The sequence below is a fragment of the Serinus canaria genome, chromosome 3 (genome assembly GCF_022539315.1).
Source record: "Serinus canaria isolate serCan28SL12 chromosome 3, serCan2020, whole genome shotgun sequence".
NCBI classification, from domain to species: domain Eukaryota; kingdom Metazoa; phylum Chordata; class Aves; order Passeriformes; family Fringillidae; genus Serinus; species Serinus canaria.
Genome location: NC_066316.1, coordinates 36,668,441 through 36,686,776, shown reverse-complemented (window position 1 = coordinate 36,686,776; position 18,336 = coordinate 36,668,441). Strand labels below are relative to the sequence as shown.

The following is an 18,336-nucleotide window of genomic DNA, read 5'->3' as shown; positions in this document are numbered from 1 at the left end:
TAAATTGTTACTAGTCTGATAGAGAATAAGTCATAGTGCAAAAAGATCTGATTAATTTCCAGCTGCACAGCTTTATAATGCAGCAAGATATACAGGTAACTTGGAGAATTAACAACTTCATAAAAGTAGATTTAAAAAAAATTCTGAAAGCTATAGGTAGCCTCAGTTTTCCAACAGATTGATATGTTATTGCCATCTTCTTGACGAGAAAGGAAGCAGTTTTATTGTGTTGCTGCACAGCAACATTGTTGTTTTTGCATTGCTAAAATGCTTAGAGACACAAAATTGAGAACAGAACCACTCTTTGCTAGCTGATGTTCCTATTTTTCATTTGCAGAGTCGGTATGGGAATATGCCAGCTGGGAAACCTTACATTGCTGATGTGTCAGCAGAGGCTTGGCTGGGGGAACTTTGTGAATGAGAGGTGTAGGTGGGCCTGGCTGATGGTGCTTTACTCGAAAGGGATGGCTCACAGCCCTACAGGAGTCTGCCTGTGGCAAGAGTGCTTCACTGAGGGTCTCTGGGCAAGGAGGGCCTGCACATTTACACCCCAGAATGGCTATCCAGCCTGTAGCTTCCTCTCATAGAAAAGGCTGGCATAATCCTGAAGGGACATGAGAAAACTTTGAGGGTGTTGAAAAAGGTAGTTCTGATAGCTGTTGAGGTTTTGTAAAAAGTAGAAGCCTTACCTTTCAGAAAATAGTTTGATAATTAAGAAGCAGCTAATAAATAAAATTTACATGCTGTGTCATTCTGATTAAAGGAGTACTGCAGACTTGGATCTACTTCTGTACAGGAATTGAGTTCACTTAAGTAGATATTTGCTGTCCTGAATTCAAGGTGTGTTATCTTGTCATAACAGGAAGTCTGGTTTGACAAGCAGGACATCCCCTCACAGAGCCATGCTGGCTGTGACCAATGACTGTGTTGTCCTTCAGGTGTTTTGCAATAACTCCTGGTATGATCTTCCTCATGATTTTACTAGGCACTGAAGTGAGAGTGACGGGCTTGTAGTCACCAGGGTCATTCCTTTTACCCTTCCTGAAAACTGGGACAGTGTTCTGAAGCCTTCAGTCAATCAGGATCTCTCTGGATTTCCAAGACTGTTCAGCAATCATTGTGAGACATCTCACGATGACATCAGCCATCCACTCTTGGATAAATCCCACCAGCTCTCTTAGAGGGATCCAACTGGAAAAAAAACTCCTGTTTTGTAAGGCAGAACTCTTAACATGTAAGAATTTGAGGAAAATGTTTTATGGAAAAGGAGTCCACCTTTATTTGGATGCTTGATCAGCCTCTAAGTAGCTGATCTTGAGACATTCAACAATTTGTGGCAAAATGTTTAATTTAATGAGCTCTTGAGTGTGCCATAGGACTAAATATAACATACAGCTTTGATGGGAAGATGTGCCCATGCCTGCAAAAATTTGGGTTTCATCTGTGCTGAAGAATGCACTGGATCTATGTTAATAATAATAGTGTTAATGATGATAGTCATCATCATCATCATTATCTGCTTTATAGAGGGACATGGGAGGTGGCTGCAATAGTCAAAAGTCATCTTTCTTTTGGACAGCAGGAAGCTGGAGGTTGCAATTAAACTCTCCATGCTGTCATGGTAACTAATTTATGTTTAGATAAAAGTAGTTTATGCTAAATCATGACTGATTTAATACAAAGCATAATCAGCATTCTTACCATGCCAGTGATTCCCTCTTTGAAAAGCCTCACTCTTTCTAAGGTGCCTTGTTTTGTGTTTACCCACAATCTGTGCTGTTACAGTAGCCCCTTCTGCTAGATTCAATATATCAGATTCTGTGTGCAAGTTTGTGTAAAGTAGGAGCAAAGTGTGCACAAAGATACTCTGTAGACTTTCAGTGCTCACAATGAACAGTGCCTTGCCTCGGCTAAGCAGCTTCAGGATGTCTACATACAAGAAAGAGTTTGAATGCAGCAGACATTATGTGTGTCCTTTTGTCAACCTCTTTCTCATAGAGCACATTCTTTTGACAAGGAAAGGGCTATCAGCATCTGCTGTCTTGCTCTTGTTCAGACACAGTCTGTATCAGTGGTTGCAGTGGTCTCTGGCTATAGAGCTGCTCAGTATTTTACTGGGAAAGAAAAAGGTCATAATGAAATGGCAGAATGCTGTAGGATTATGGCAGTGCCTTTAGCTAAGGAACTTGCTTGCTGATTCAAAAGGATTTTTTCTCTAAAGGTGAACTTTGTCCTGAATAAGTCTTTAAATGTGTCTTCTGTTGTAGTGAGTGGTTTGTGAGAGATGCAGACTATGTCCTTGGTACTCTGTGGTGTATTAAAAGATGAATGACTTTGGAAATCACCACCACTTTCAAGTTGCTCTGATTGAATGGTGTAATTGTTCCTTTTTACCCTGTAAAGGATGTGTTAATAATTTGATAGTTGTGTGGGCAGCACAAGATTTCTCTTTTTCTCTACCCCTTTGCCCTTAAAATCCAGCTTCAGTTTAATGGTAGTTCAATTTCAATAAACACTCTACCAGCTTTAACTCAAAACATTTAAAGCTGTATTTAACAAGGGTATTTGAAACTGATCCATTATTATTTATATTTCTTATTTTCGCATGCTAATGTCTCCTACCAATATGGTAAAATTATGAAAATGAAATCTAATAAATGTCAAATTATCCACATTTGTCTTTCTTTTTTATATTGAGTATAAAGAATCCTAGCTTTGAATGCTACCAAACATAAATTTATGCTGCACTTTTTTGTTACTGCACAGAACTTAATGCAGAATTTCTATGTTAGGCAAAAAGGATGAAGTCATTATTACCAGAAGGCTCAGAGAAAATTGCTAACTTATGGGAAGAGGGCCTACTACTTACTGATAAATTCCCTTGGTGAGAAATGCAGGTGAGGTAGAATTCCAATATTTTCTTCATTAACCTCCCTTCTGAAGAGACTCAAGAAGTGTCAGCTCCTGCTCCATTTCTTTTCTGATGCTGCTTCCTATAGGCAAGTTACTGTAATTCCACTGACAGTTTTAGTGGCTGGGAAGCTGGTGGCTGACAGAAAACTTCAGGTTTTTAATCTCATTCTGCAATCTACTGTACCAGCACATCAGACAGTGAACTCTTATGCACTAAAGGAAGCAGACAAATTCTTTCAGTTTTCAAAATTAGTTTGTAAATTAGAGACTTGCCTCAATGTTTAAGAATTAGTAGATCAAGACCAGGGAAAACAGGGCTGCTTAGTTCTTGGGAAAGATTTGGTTTTCCATGCATGCGTCAGAAGAAGGATCACATGCAGGATGTACTGTGAGTTGTACTTCCCACTGCTTGTTTCATCACTCCATACACCAGAAACCAGCCTCCTTGAGCCAAAGGATAGGAAGAGTAACTTTATCTTGTTATGACTGAGAAGAAACTGATGACAAAAAGGAGTTGGTTGGAAGGTAAAAGATTAATATTATAGAACAACCAGAGTGCCTGATTGTGCGTAATGGAAAACTTGGTATCAAGTTCTTAAGCTTGTGGTTTAGACAGGTTTATATTAATTTACGATGTTTTTGGTACTTAGAGCTTTGAGAGATGTATCCTTTAGTGCTTCCCTCAACTCATCCTTAAAAGACGAGTCTTTCAGAAGAACTTTTTTTCTTGGTTAACATAGACATTTATTGTCTAAAATAACCCAGGAAGTCATTTAGTCTGTATTTATTGGGCAGAAAATTCAGTGCTGCTCTGAATAAAGAGTAGATTGCCAAAGAAGTCATTAATGAGCGTATGTGTGTTTATGAAAGACAGCTTTCTACCTTCAGTTTCTTCTCGCTGGTGAGCTTCTCTCCTGAGGTTAGGAATTCTGGACACTGAGAATTGCTTTATAGTGCACTTGAACACAGATTTATATTTTGAATTTAGCTTCAGATATGGATATATTTCACTAATTTCTGTGCATCCACTTCATTTGTCAGTCACTGATGTTAGCTAGATTGTGGGGATGGTCCTGAATGCTTCACTACCTACAGAGCAATGGATATTTCACATCTTTCAAAAATGCTAACTTTCATTTGTAAGGTATGCATAGGTAATTTCAGTTGGGAGTTCTCAGTTAGGAGTTTTAGAAACATTAATGAGCTTGGCTATAAAATGCCCTTATGTAAATATAATTAACCTCATACTGCACAATGGCAAATCTTATGCACAGAGAGACTCTGTAATTGGAACTGGAAGAGAATCTATCCCAGCTGACACCTGTGGTTTAGCTGCAGAGCCATCTTTTTCCTATGAAGTACAGAATTGAAATCATGATTTATCTCCAGCTCTTGCTGTGTAGTGTCAGAAAGCAGAGAAAGAGGAGGTTAATGGTTGCCTTGCATTTATGAGACAGAAGAAAAAAATGGAGCCTTGGGAGGGATATCTGTCTTGTTCCATGTGCACTTAAAAGGTTTTTATTGAGGCATGAAAGGTTGCGTTGTTTCATGCTTTGTCTTTTTGTTGCCTATCCAGGCAGTGATGTACTGCCAAAAATTCTATAAAGGAATTTCTCAAAATATATCCTATTAACTGATCTTAAACCTCATGTATATACTATGTGGGTACTCACAAAAAAGAAAGAAAATTTAGGCATTAAGTCTTTTCCCCCTTAAGCATAGAAACAGCATCTACTAAGAGAGATGGTGACAGTAAAGGGGCAGATTTCCATGAACTGTACTTGCCAGGCATATGATGGTGTCGAAAAAGAAAAAGGTTAAAAAAAAAAATCACCTGAGTTTTTTAATGCTCAAAGAGTAATTTTCAACAATGTTTTTCGAACTAGGATGGAGAAAAATATTCTCCAAGAACTTTGGAAATATCTGTTCTATGAGTATTTCTCCTTAAATGCACGATCTATCCTGGGTGATTTACTCAATTTTGTATATGTGTGAACTTCAGAAAGCATGGCCAGAAGAGAAAGAGTTAATTTGGTGCTGTGACTGAAGCACAGAATAAATGAGATGGTAAGATTGCCTCCAAATCCCACTCTTCAGTTTGGCTTAATAGCTTGAGTGATTTCTACACTCCTAATCTGTGAGACAAAAGAAAGAAATGCAAAATAACTGACCTGAAGTCACTAGTTTTTGGATATGTGAATATTCTGGGCTCCTTTATCAGTCAAATATCGTGGACACATATCTTGGTGTCTAGTGAGGTCCTCAGCCTGCAGATTGACCCACAATAAAAATTTGTGCAGTAGAAACAATACTCTGGAAAGTACTGGATACATAAAAGGTTCACAGCCTGGCACAGAATTTGGTATGGCACCACCTTTCCCTTTGTTTCCACATGACCAAAGGGATGTAAGGAAAAGATAGCAACAGAGTGACTTGAACTCATTCAGACAAAACCTGTTAGAGGTTATGAGGGTTGCAATATCACAAGATACTTCTGTGGCTCTTTTCCTGTGTAACACAAAGTGGTGTTGCAGACTTCTCAGATTAAGATTTAGAGAATGAAATTCAGGTTAATATTTCAGTTTTCGATGCTTCTAGAGACATTTCACTATTGAAAAAATCCCACAAGAGTAGAAAGTAAAAAGTGCTAAAAGTGGAGGTCTTTCTAGGTTAGGAGATCCTGAACTATTGCTAGGCCAGTTCTTATTTTATATTGGTTTTATTGTGTCTTAGGTATGTTCTCATTTTGGTATCCCTGTAATGTGGTCTTAAATAAGAAGTGTCCCTGCTGAGGAGAAGAGTAAATCAATGGAGCACAAGGATAGACATGATGTATGTTTGGAATTTAGTTCTGAGAGAGTTCCTGCTAAGAAGCAGATTTTTTTGCCTAGGAAGTTTGCCATCATCTATAAGGAAACCAGGCAGTGTTGCTGGACCCTCAGGATCAAGAGGGTCCTTAACAAGCCCAACACATTGTTTTATGAGTGTCCATCCAGGGCATCTCTAGGGGGGCACTCAGGGATGCTGCTTTTTGCAGATGATATGTCAATGTGAACAATTTTTTTTCACATTGTTTTCTGCAACAAAGCAAGTGGTGTGATTGAGCAGGAAGGAGAGCTCCTGCCTGTCCAGCAGGCACTGGTGGTCAGTAACATAGAGATGTTTCAGAACTTGCAGTTTGAGCAGTTGATCATCCCTGTTGTACTTGGACTGTTGTGTAGGACACATGATAAAGCAGCATTTCTATTATATTATTTATATTACTGAAACCCCTACAATTGGGGAACAACCCCATTCTGCATCTGCCCATGTGATTACTAAAATAAGTATTATTTTCTTCACTTCTCTCTGTTCTATTTGTGGTACTCCACAAATACAGAATTTTTTGTGAATATATTTGATTACTTCCACCTTCTTCTTAATTTTGTTTGTAGTTTACAATAAGAAAATGCCACCTTAATAACAGGCTTTATAAAATCTTCATCTCTATTTATTAAGAAGCATTAACATTCTATTTGCTGACTAATATACACTTCTTTCTGAGTTCATAGGTGAGGGGCAGTGGTTTGTATCTTTCTAAAGGTATCTCATGTTTCTTTGTTAAGTGATTATTTTGGAGCGCTTGTGTTTAAGAACTACTTATCCAAAAAACTCCGTAACCAAGCATCTAGACAATTTCTGGGAAGCTTGAGAGTGATTCTTTCAGCAATGAGCACAATCAATTTGAAGCATTTTGTTGCTCTGAAGTTCATGTTAGACTTGTGGATGAGGATCAGCAGAAAGTCTCTACAATTGCAGAATCCATGTTACCAATGTGACAATGGCTCTTATGTTGTCCTAAACGCCAAGACACACAAATACTTTCCTGTTTTGCAATTGTCTGAAATGCCTCTCTCAAGCCTCACCATCTCACAACTTCAGGGGACTGGCTGATGCCAATAGAAGTGTATTGCACTGGCTGTGGAAATTGATATTTGGAGCTGCAAATCTTTATTTGGCAGTAAATGGGGAGGTTATAATTGCAGCTGAGATAAGTCAACTCACCAACCTCTTAACTGCTTTGCGTTTGCCATGGGAGTAGCAGCTCCCAGTGACATCGCCAGCAATGGTAATGAATTAATGATGATTCATCCTGATGGATATATTATATTATATTATATATTTGCATTGGATGAACTTAGATGAGGCTAGGTTTATATCTGTACTCTTCTCTGAAGGGAGAGTTGTCTGTTTAGTGGCTCCCACGGAAGGTGAGGAATTTGGTTTCAGGATAATTGAAGGGGACGGAGCAGAATCTTGTGTTAGTTCATTGCAAAGATAAATAGCTGAGTTATCAAGTATTATGTGATATTTAAGGAAATATTGTTTAGCGAATTCAAGAGTGCTGTGTGCCCCAGGTGGACATACATAGGGTAGCAGGATGCTGAAGAACTGTCTGCCTGCACTCTGGAAATGTAGGGAGGTATTCTGGCAGGCAACCTAAATTCCTGCATTCTACCAGTAGTATGAGATGATTTAAGTCCAGGTCTTCATCTATAGCCTTCTGAGAGCACTGCTCATTCCATGTAGTGAATCCTGTAAATTGGAATAGCTCAGCATGGAATTAACATGATGGGGGCACGTTCAGCAATCTTCTGGTTCCTCATAAAAATAGAGAGGCTAGTTTAACATTCCTGTTCTTGAAGTATTACAGTTCATTGGTCTAAAAGTATGTAAAATAAGGATAAACTCAGATTATTTTAGCTGTAGCAGATTGGATAGCAATTTTCTGTGAGAGAAACAGAGGTTGCTTGATAATTGGCCTAAAAATTTTTGCCATATCATGTCTTCTTTCCCTTACAAATAAAAATCAGTTATTCAACTTTGCTTTTAATGACTGAAATGTTTAACGCATGAAATAAAGCAAGCCGAAGTGGAAAACTAACTGCAGGATGATTTCAAATACTTTTTTTCATATACCTCACAAAGATGTTTTTTTGTTTTTGTGGTGTTAAGTAGAGGTATGAAATTGAACAGGTGAGGGACTAGCTCTTGGAAACTTTTTTGCAGGGGGAAGGAAGCTATGCTGTGGATGATTGCAATAACCTGAGAGGGTTCTTTTTAGGCATACATTGCAATTTTGTGTCCTGCATTGGTGAACAGAAGCTATTTGCTGTGGAAATGAGAGAAGGAGGTAAGGGAATTTGTTAGGAATTGCATGAAGTATGGGAGATGACATAACAGTGTTGTAAATTCATGCAGAAGAAGTCAAGAAACGGAATTCAAACTATTGAGGAGTTGTTTCAGTAGAGCTTACCCAGCTTTCTCTGAAGTCAAAATCTTTCAGTTGATTTGAGGAGAGCTGGGTCAAGTCTGATGGAACTCTGATTCTTTTCAGACAATGTAAGGCTGAGATGAGACTTCCTAATAAGAAAAGAATGTTAGACGGGCCATCAGAAGAATGAAATCACATGATGTTTAAAAACTTTTAAGAAAGGCAATGAAAGTGAATAGTAATGATCCCAATTTTGCAGAGAGGTGATAAATTGTCCAAGATCCCAAGGGAGTCTCTCCTATGCTCTTGAGTTTGCTAGAGAAAGGTCAGAAAAATGTTTAATACATTAGAGAGGTGTTATTTTACAAAGACAAAAAATGCTGTCCTTTTAATTCCCTCACTCCTCTGCCACCTCTGAAGTAAAATATACATATTTTGCACAAATCTAATCTTTCTTTTATCTTGAGGTAAAACCAAGCAAGGATTATGGTTTACTCTTTCTTTTCTGTATGGATGGAAAACCATATACATCATTGACATTTTTAGTGGTGGGATAAATTTATCCCATTTTTTCCAATGCAGACAAAGTTAGAGCTGAGCTTAAGTACTGTAGATTAGTGTGAAAGCAAAGGGAGTGAATGAAGTGCCTCCATCTGCAATCTGGAGGCATTTCTGGATTAGGAGGGGTCAGCCAGTGAGTTTTAGCTGATGACACTTCTGCTTTTTTTCTGTCTTCAGATATCTCAGCTTATGACAGAGACTGGTCGAGAGGGCCTGACTGAAGCAGCACTGAACCGCTACAATGCAGATAAACCCTCCCTGTACAGCTTCCCTGCTTCCCAGAGCACATATGTTGCCAGTGAAGTATCCACAGGCACCTCGGTGGCAGCATCATTTTTTGCCAGGTAAGAGAGATTTCTCAGATTTTCCTTTGCTGGACACATAATTTCTTTTAAAGGAGACAACTCGATAGTGAAGAAGGATATCATGTCAAAACATGGGTGTAGATACACATCTATCACAAACTTGCAGGAATTACCATGAAAATGTTGTTTAATCCAACTACATGCATTTATCTGTAAAATGGGATGACACTTCTACCCTCTTCTGTAAAATATCTCTTTAATGCTTGGTTTGGGTTAAAACGTGATTGCGCTCCTGGAATAGCACTTGACTTTGTGACATATTTAGAGGGGTGTATCCCTGAATGAGAAGGCCCCATCCAAGTAATTTCCTGACACAGGCAATTAACTATAGAACTAACTGGAGGTGGCTGGTTCAGTTTGGTGGCAATCTTAAGACTTTTTGAACTTTACTTCCATCTAGGGAAATTATCAAGGTTTCATTTTCATATTGAAAATTAAGGTTTCTGATTTCAGCTTCAGTTCCTGCTGTTCCAATAAACTGACCTGAGAGTCTAAATTCAGCCTAGGAACATGCTTTATGTTGAATATTCAGACATCATTAAAAGAAATTGATGAGATAAGGTTTAATTTTAAAAATCTTTTGTCTGTCTTAATTAATTTGTTAGTAAAATGTTTTGTGAAATGGGCATATCAGCTAATAAGTGAAATATCAATTATCACTCACAAAAATGTTTTTTGTGCAGATATGTGCTCTTTAAGAACAGAATCTTTTTAGCCCAGTTGAACCCTTATGTAACATAAGACATTGAAATTATCATTGTATTTTAATGCTTTCTATTAATTAGAAGATTGACTTGGGAAGAGTAATGAAATAACAGGAGAATAAACCATTATTATAGCACTTCCAGTCCAATCCAGTGAGAGATCTTGATTTCAAAACATGGAGTGAACTTTGAGTGAGCGCCTCAAGCACTTTCCGATCAGCTTCCTTCCCTTGAGAGAGCCAAACTGTTAGTAATTCCACATGCTTCTATTTTATTTTAAAAGGTAAATGGAAAACTTATAAAGTTGTTGGACTCCATAAATTTGGAAAAAATATTTTTCCTCTCCAATTTTTCCTCACCAACATGAGGGCTGCACGCGTTCAATCAGTGTCATACAGCGACTCATGTAAAAGGATTAAGGGTAGCATTTTAGAAGATCCAGTTGTCTGAGGCAACTCTGCCATTGTTTCTTTGCAGATGAGATGCTGCAATAGCAAATGTGAATGATGACAGTGGTCTTGGTTTGCTGCCCTTTTCTGTTTAACTGCAGGCAATTTAAATTAAAATTGCTGAATGTACACACATGGTAATATCTAGCTGGAGTGCAGATTGGGATTAGCACATATTTTAGCATGAATTGATTTATGAAGATGACTTAACCCATTTGTTCTTCATTGTTTCATTTTCTATGCTGAGAGAATTCATTTGCTCTTAATATACTCTGCTGAAATGTAGGAAACTAATTAAATTTACTCAAAATCCCTAATGTAAATCATAGCATTTTAAGTAGAACTCTGTTGCTTCTAGCTGATGTTGTGAATTCTTGGGTGTGCTTCATCCAGCAGAGCTCTCATGTTTAGACTGTTTACTTTTAAACTGTACTTAGCAAGACAAAAGTGCCTGGTTTAGTTTGGGGTATTGCACAATTAGATTAATATCACTTATGTAAGTCAGTTTTGTCCTAGACTTCAAATTACATCATCTGCTGGCGATTAAGCAGCAAATTCAAGTCAGTTGTTCACTGTTTGACCTTTTAACAAGAAAATCGCCAAGTTGTTTTCCAAACCCAAATCTCTAATTTTTGTTTTGCGTCTTGTGTGTCGATTTGCATTTCTGTCAAGTTGTGATAAGAAGTGTAGGGACCTACTCGTACGTGTATTTAGAAAATGTGAAGTGGAAGGCAGTGGTTGTTTAACTCATTAAGATGGTGCACTCTTTACAATGTGAAACAGTCCTTTGTACTGGATCTACGAATTCTGAGCTTTTGCTTTTTGTGGTTGTCAGTGGCACATGCAGTAGTGGCTACCAGCTATGTATGCTTTTTTTGAACGTATGTCATAGACCATGTTGTCACAGTGAGTAAGTAAGAAATTATTACAAAGCCAGAGAAATTTGCCAATGTGAAGTTGAAGTTCAGAGCCGAAGAGTAGAACCTATTTTTTGAAATTTGAATAATGACCCACAGTATTTCACTCTAACTTCCCTAACAAGCAAAGCAAACTTCAGATGAGGCTCAGATATAAGTCATCCATCATCAGGAAAAAACCCAATTAACTAAAATACTGTAGTACGGAGGAAATGTCAAGGCATCCATGGAACTTTTGTTGTAATTACTTCAGAAATATCAGGCGTGGATTACTGGGAGCTCATAACTTTTCTGTTCTCAGGCACTACTAGCTCAACAGTGACAGTCACTTGACTGGCCTATGGCTGGCATTGAGCCATGGAGAAGTATCCTAAGGCCACAGTGACTCTCAGTGTTTTTAAAAACCAGGAGACTTATCAGATGTCTCAATAATTGACTGTTAGGTTTCATGATCTCTAGCTGACAAATTTCCAAAACAGCTAAGAGGGCTGCAACTTCTGTGAATTGTCATTTGTTGGGATATTGCTGCAAGGGAACTTATGACACATCAGGATTCCCATGGGACAGTATGTGAATGCTTTAAAGGAACAGACATTGAAAACTGTCCAAAGTGCTCAGCTGGTAGGCTTATGAATATTAGATGATACAGGTATGAATAATGAATTTCTAATGGTGATTCAGACACAGGAACTGAATTCAATAAATTGTGCTTTTAGTAACAAGCACTAAATTTCCCTTTTTGTTTAGGACTATCACTCATTTTTTGTCTCAGATATGCTTCAATCATGCTAATTTAACAATATTCTTGCTTCTTACCAGTACACATTCATGATGAAATAATTCATTTAGTGAATGTGAAATAATGTTAAGATTCTTTACTCATAATGAATCATTTAAAGAGCATTTAAGAAATTTTTTGCATGACTTAACTTCTGCCTCCAGTTTGGGTCTTTGTCCTAAGAAGCACAGCATTTTTGGGCCGCTGCAGCCTAAGGTGTGACAGCCTCTTGCCTTGTGTCCTCCCAGCACCATATAGGAGTGTGCCACCCCAGCTAAGGGATTAGTAATTCCTTGCTGATACTGCTGAAGAACTGAGGGAAGGGCTTTCTGTCAATTGTTTCCCTGGTGTCTCTGTGAAGCTTTATCAGGCCAAGGGCATGGTAATTTTATTCCTATCTATGCTGATTCCTACATGGAGAAAACTTTTGTGACTCTTGACTTCAGCTTTGATGGACTACTGTAAATAAACCTGACCTTCTGAATGAAAACTTTCTCTTGTGACTGGGCTGTAGAGTTTCAGTAGTCTCTCTGAGGTGATAGCATCATGCAGGAACCAGAAGTCAAAACTGGACCAGAGCCTTTCTGTTGTCTGCGGCAACACATTAAAGTTTTTGTGATTTTGGTGTTTTGCAATCTTGCTGTTCCTTGTTTTCCCCATCACAGTAAACTTGCTTTATTGGAGAGGGAGAACTTTTCATCAGAACGAAGGAGAGACATAAAAGCCCATTTCACTTGAGATATAAAAAAAGGTAAAAAAACTTGACACGGAGGAGATATTTTTGACTGCTAGTCTTTAAAGTTGTTTCCTATTGCTAGTCAGGAAGTGTAACAGTGTATTTGGAACAAAAGCCTGCCTCAGTCTGATATCAGATATAGTCATATTTGGATTAATTGAGCCTAATGGGAATATAGATAATCTTGAAAGTAGCCTGAAAAAAATCTGTTCTAAGGATCATTTTCCATGTCTTTTTGCAACTAAACACTAAAGAGGGCCACACAATGCTACTGTTGTAGATGTTGCAAGGCATGTTTTTCAAATGGAATGTCCAATTTTTTTAAAAAAAACTCTTACATGAAGACAAAATAAGAACAGTTGCATTATACATGCAACTAAAACTTAGTTGCATGTATAATGCATACACAGCTACTCAGTGTGGGATAAGCTCAACTTACAGTTATCTTAATTCTTGGAAAAACTGCTGGTGACTCTATCCCCACTCATTCCCCATCCCTTTGTGGTATGGCAGCAGAGGAGGAAGAGGTGAGGTGATACACTGTGGCCAAGGGGTACAGTGAATGTTGTGTTCAAAATGCTGCTGAATATGCCAAATGTTTCCCTTCCATTCCAGAGAATCCTTTTTGAATATTTAAAAAAATTCTCTTGCATGAACTACAAAGCTGATATGAAGACAGTATTTGTGAGGCCCTCTTGTTTAAACTACTGTGCTGTTTTGATTACTTAGCACTCCAGAAACCCTGGAATCTCATGCCTCCCTGTTTTTTGCATACATGTGGAAAACTTCATTAAATCACACAGCTTTTGATGTTTGCTGTTTTTCCTTATAGTTAGTCTATACAATCTTTGTGTATATGTCTGTTTTAAAGCTCAAAGGAATCTGGAAACACAAGGGCTTTCCCTTAAAGACTACTGTGTATTGTAGGCACACCATTTTAATGTCTTGAGTTTTTTGGTGGTCTGGGGCAAGTTTACAAAAATAAATTTTTCCTGACATTGCAACAGGGAGTTTGTCAGAACATGCACAGAAAAAACAGGTAAGAAACAGAGGCAGCAGGTAGTAGAGAAGGAAATGGGTTGAAGAAGATATTGTTTCACTGAGCCCAGCTTTGGCATGGGAAGGTCCGCAGGAGAAACACTGGATTTATGTGGGTAGTCTCTAACCCACACAAGGCTGTAACCGGTGTAGCTGAAGCATGCCCCTGGCAGATGTGAGAGCCAGGTCAGGAATCTGCTGTTGATACTCCTGTGACAGGTACAGGGTCACATCAGGCTGTATAGGCACATCCAGGGCATGGGAGCTGCAGAGGCCTCAGAGACCTCTCAGGAAAGAGGCTGTGAATATTGTCAGGTAGTGAAAGCTGCCTGTCTGTGCCTTTCTAAAGAATGTTTTAGTCTGAACAGCAGATGACTCAGATGATAGTGTTTCTTCATGCTGAAGAGTGGTGGACCCAGTTGCTCTTTCAAGCCATGCAGTGGTTCCCTAGTTTGGGTACTGCTTGGGAAGTTCTTGATATTAAATAGTTGTAAACTCAACATCCTTATGAGAAAATTCTTTTCTGAGACTTGGGTGAAAACTTGCTTTGGTTTCTAGCTGTCTGAGCTATGCAGAATCTAACAGGATTTTCTTTCATTAGCTGAACAAACTAAATTTAACAGTTAAATTGTGGTCAGATTCTTGGACGTTTTGAAAAACTATATATTAATAACTCTAACCAGAATTTCTGACTCTTTTCCCTCATCCTTATCATATGCTGCATAAGAAATACATAAAAAGAATGTTAAGATAAAAGATCCACAGACTATCTTTCATCAGGAATGCTGGCAGCAAGTTTGGAAACATCTGTAAATCATTTCACAAATATTTCTACCTTCAAAGCCTGTCTTGGGCTAGCTCGTGGGGGAAATTTTAATCACAATGATCTCAGTCTTCCTGAAAGACCATGAAACGTTTAAAATTGGCACCTAGGTTTGAGTGCACAACTTCAGTGGCTGATTTTTCATACTTGCTCAACATTCCTCAGTAATGCAAGAGATCTATGTTCATAGTCACTGCTTTTCTGTGCTTTCTGTTGCTGTGAGAGCCCTAAGTAACAGGCTGTTTCTGCTGTCTATTATTGGTGTTATTTCATGTATATAAATTAAATACTAGTCAAAAGGGAATTGTGACGCTCATGAAGTGATAGGAATCTGACAGCTGAGGCATAAGGAATGCTCTTTTTCTATGTTCAGTTAAACAAAACGAAAATATCTTGGTGAGAAAGACTGTGCGAGTTACATGCAAGAATAATCGGTGTGTAGTAGTGGAGACAGTGATCTGATATGCAGTGAAAAAATTAAGACTTCAGTCTCACATCTGGAAGAGGGAAAACAAGGTATTTCAATGATCTCTAATTTTTCATGGTAGTTCTGTCTTGGGTCCCAAACAATCTCCAGTGGCTTTTTTTTTCTTCAAAGCTGACACATTTCCCATGACACTTTTGTTTGAATCAGTTAATGTCATTTGATTAAAAAAAAAAACCCCAAATGCTTAATGGCAAGATTCCAGCGTAGGTCCATTTCTAACAAGAATTGTGTTGGGTACATGACTGAAATAATGTGTCTGAATCCTTGCATAGTGCATGCTGCCATTATTTAAACAAAAGTTTAAGAAAATGTATACACTCTATACCTGGACTGGAAATCTGGTTGAGATATGTTTAAGTTTCTACTGGTCTGTGAACAAAATAATTTAAATCTTTATACCGATTACATCCACTACAGGTTGGTTGCAGATTGTTAGCTTGCATTCACATCTTAAAATACAGATAATAGACCTTGATTTTTAAAGAGGGTTTGGGGAGAGACTCATGGAGCTATAAAAAGAAATTAGCTAAAACTACCCTGGATTATTGTAGAATACTATACTTGCAGGGGTGTGCCATCTGCTTAGCCTCAAAGCATGTAACTGATGAAAAGGATGTAAATCATCCTCATGTTCCTAGTATCAAAGTAATCCACCTAAGGTAAACAACTCTGTATGTTTAAAGTTAACAAATGTCGTTTTCTGGTCTAAGCATATTTTAAAAATATATCTATTTAGAAGAATCTAAAGGAAAAGATTACAATCCAGGAACAAATTATGTACCATTGAACAGAGAAATTAAAATTCCATCCTGTGAAAGGTATGTTACTTTGATATTATGTCTTTATTGAAATATGCTACACCTGCTTCTGTGTGCTGCATTAGTTGAGTGTTTTCTGACCTGCATTTGCCCCACATATGATTTGTTTTGTATTGATGGTAATGATAATCACTAAATAATGCTGTTATTGAAGTAGTCATCAAGTTTTGCAGTTTGTTGTGTAACTAGCCTTTTACAGTTGTGAGAAAATTTGCCCCTTTCTTCCCTTTTTCTTTGTGAAGTTTTGGAATACAATGTTTCTCTGTGATGCAATGAATATCTGGCTCTGTAAAGCAGAGGACACATTCTGTGGAATTTTTTTCTGCTTAAGAGATTATCTTAAAATGGATGTCTTGTCTCCTAAGTATAATTCATTATATTATTTTTTACTGGTATATATTGCCTAAAACCCAGAATCCCAGATTTTTTCTGATTCCTGTTTGAATCAGTGGTATTTAGTTATAACCTTTGTTTCTGTAAACGTATATTTTGCACCATTTTAATTTTTACTTAGATACACAAATTTGACCTTGTGTCTGGAATTCTTTTGCCCTATTAATTTTTATATAATCAGTTGTGTTCAGTTTTTAAATTAAAAATTGGGTCTTTGAATAAAATGCATTTATATATACTTTTCCCCTCCTGTTTTCTGACTGCTTATTTTCTCAAGTACAACTCCATGAAAATGCATGATAACCAAAGACCCATTTACCTAGCAAGCAAACCCCTTCTGTCTCTCTGAGATCCTAGTCAACAGCTGATTATATTACACTGAAAAGGGCCAGTAATGCAAACACCTACTTAATCTACTTCATGCAGTGTAAATGCTTTGTAGAAGCTCTAAGTGTTATGTAACCTCCATCAAGGCAGAAGGAGGTAACCAAGACACTTCCTGTCTTCAGTAATTAGCAATGGCCTTTGTCCCATGTTCTGAGATGTTCCCTTAGCTTAAGGTTTGCCTTGTCTATTTGTACCCCATTGATTGCTGCTGTTACAGATAAGAGGCTTTAGACCTGTAAATGACTGTGCTGGCCCATTCTTTCTGCAGCTCTCATGTCTTAGATGCCATGTACCAATAAATGCTTTGCATGCAGGGAAGAGAACAGGATAATCTGGCACTGAGGCCCTGATTATTTTAGTGGTTTGTTAAAGAAAGAGGTAATTTTTCATGGATTTGTGTTCCTAATCCTTCTAGGTAATTCCAAGCATTAACTACAAAAGTACCTAGGTGTATGGAAGTTGAATTCCTGCTGCTCTCCATACACCTTTCTAAAGCAGAGGTAACTTTTCCATTTCTTGTCACATCTTGTGATTTCCTGTTGATTTCAACAGATTGAAAAGGGGGAGGCTAATTAGGCATAGGTTTTTTTTTTGTCTTCTAATTTCCAACAGGGCTTCTTGAGTGCCAGAATGCTTGCTACTTGAACATCCATTCCCTGCATTGATTTAGAGAAACTTAAAAGGAACTAAGGCTATTTCCTTCTTCAACATTGGCTTTCCCTGAAATCTGACATGTACATTGAGAAAAACTGCTAGCAGCCTATGCAATAATCCCTCAGCACCTGTTACCAAAGACTCCTGGTGTTCAATCTTGCTTTTTACTCTTAGGGCAGTGGAAATGAAAATGGCCAGCATTAATCTTTTGACTTCTAGTATAGTTGTGACTGCCAACCATAGTATAGGAAACCTCCTGTTGATTTACTGTTTTGCATATTTCTTGTTTCCCTTAAACCTTGACATAAGAGTTCTGATTTATGGTGTCTCTATCTTGATTTGCAGGGTGAGAAAGATGAATTGATGTAGTTGCACTGTCTATAGCAGAAAATTATATGCACCACCAGTTGGTTTTTTCTCTCTGTTTTTAAAAACATCAGAATAACCTTTGCTCAAAGAGATCGTAAATCCATAGTAATGAGACTTTTTCCTAAACATCTGGAAGTTCAGAGTGGAAAACTCTTATTCTGAATTTTTTTCCTGTTACAAGTATTCTTTTAGCGCTGCCCCAGAAGCCTTGAAATTCAGCTGTGCTTTACCTTGTCTGTAGCATTCTCCATCACATGCTCAGTCAGTGTTTTCTGAACCTTGAGAGCAATCTGTTCAACTGCTGAATGACTGGCTTTTCCTTACAATTACCAAGGAATACAGGCCATTTTAGTTTGCCTTGCTTGTAGAATAAAAACCCAACAAGAAAATGTGCTGAAATGTTGAAGTATATGTTTATTGCTACATAATCTAAAATTAGGTAGACAACTGTCGGTTGGGCTTGTATATATTCATCCCTGTGATGAATATAAACTGATGTGCTTATAAGACCACAGTGCACCTGTAAACATGGCTAGGTGGCTCATAGCAAACAGAGATTTAGAACCTTTTTGCTCAGCTGTAAATTGAACATGATGCCCATCTCACAGCTACTGTCCACTGGCATATTTCCATCAAATTCTTGGTCTCTTCTGAGTTACTTAGATTCAGGAGTACACAAATGCATTGCAT

At 37.9% G+C, this 18,336-nt stretch overlaps 1 protein-coding gene across 1 annotated transcript in view; it reads left to right on the top strand.

The window, feature by feature from the left end:
* KIF26B (kinesin family member 26B) overlaps positions 1–18,336 on the top strand; it is a 275,199-nt gene that overhangs the window by 102,076 nt on the left and 154,787 nt on the right. Inside the window, exon 4 of the mRNA XM_030236166.2 lies at positions 8,906–9,072. Coding sequence (XP_030092026.2) covers positions 8,906–9,072 — 167 coding nt within the window. The remainder of the gene's footprint in view (positions 1–8,905; positions 9,073–18,336) is intronic.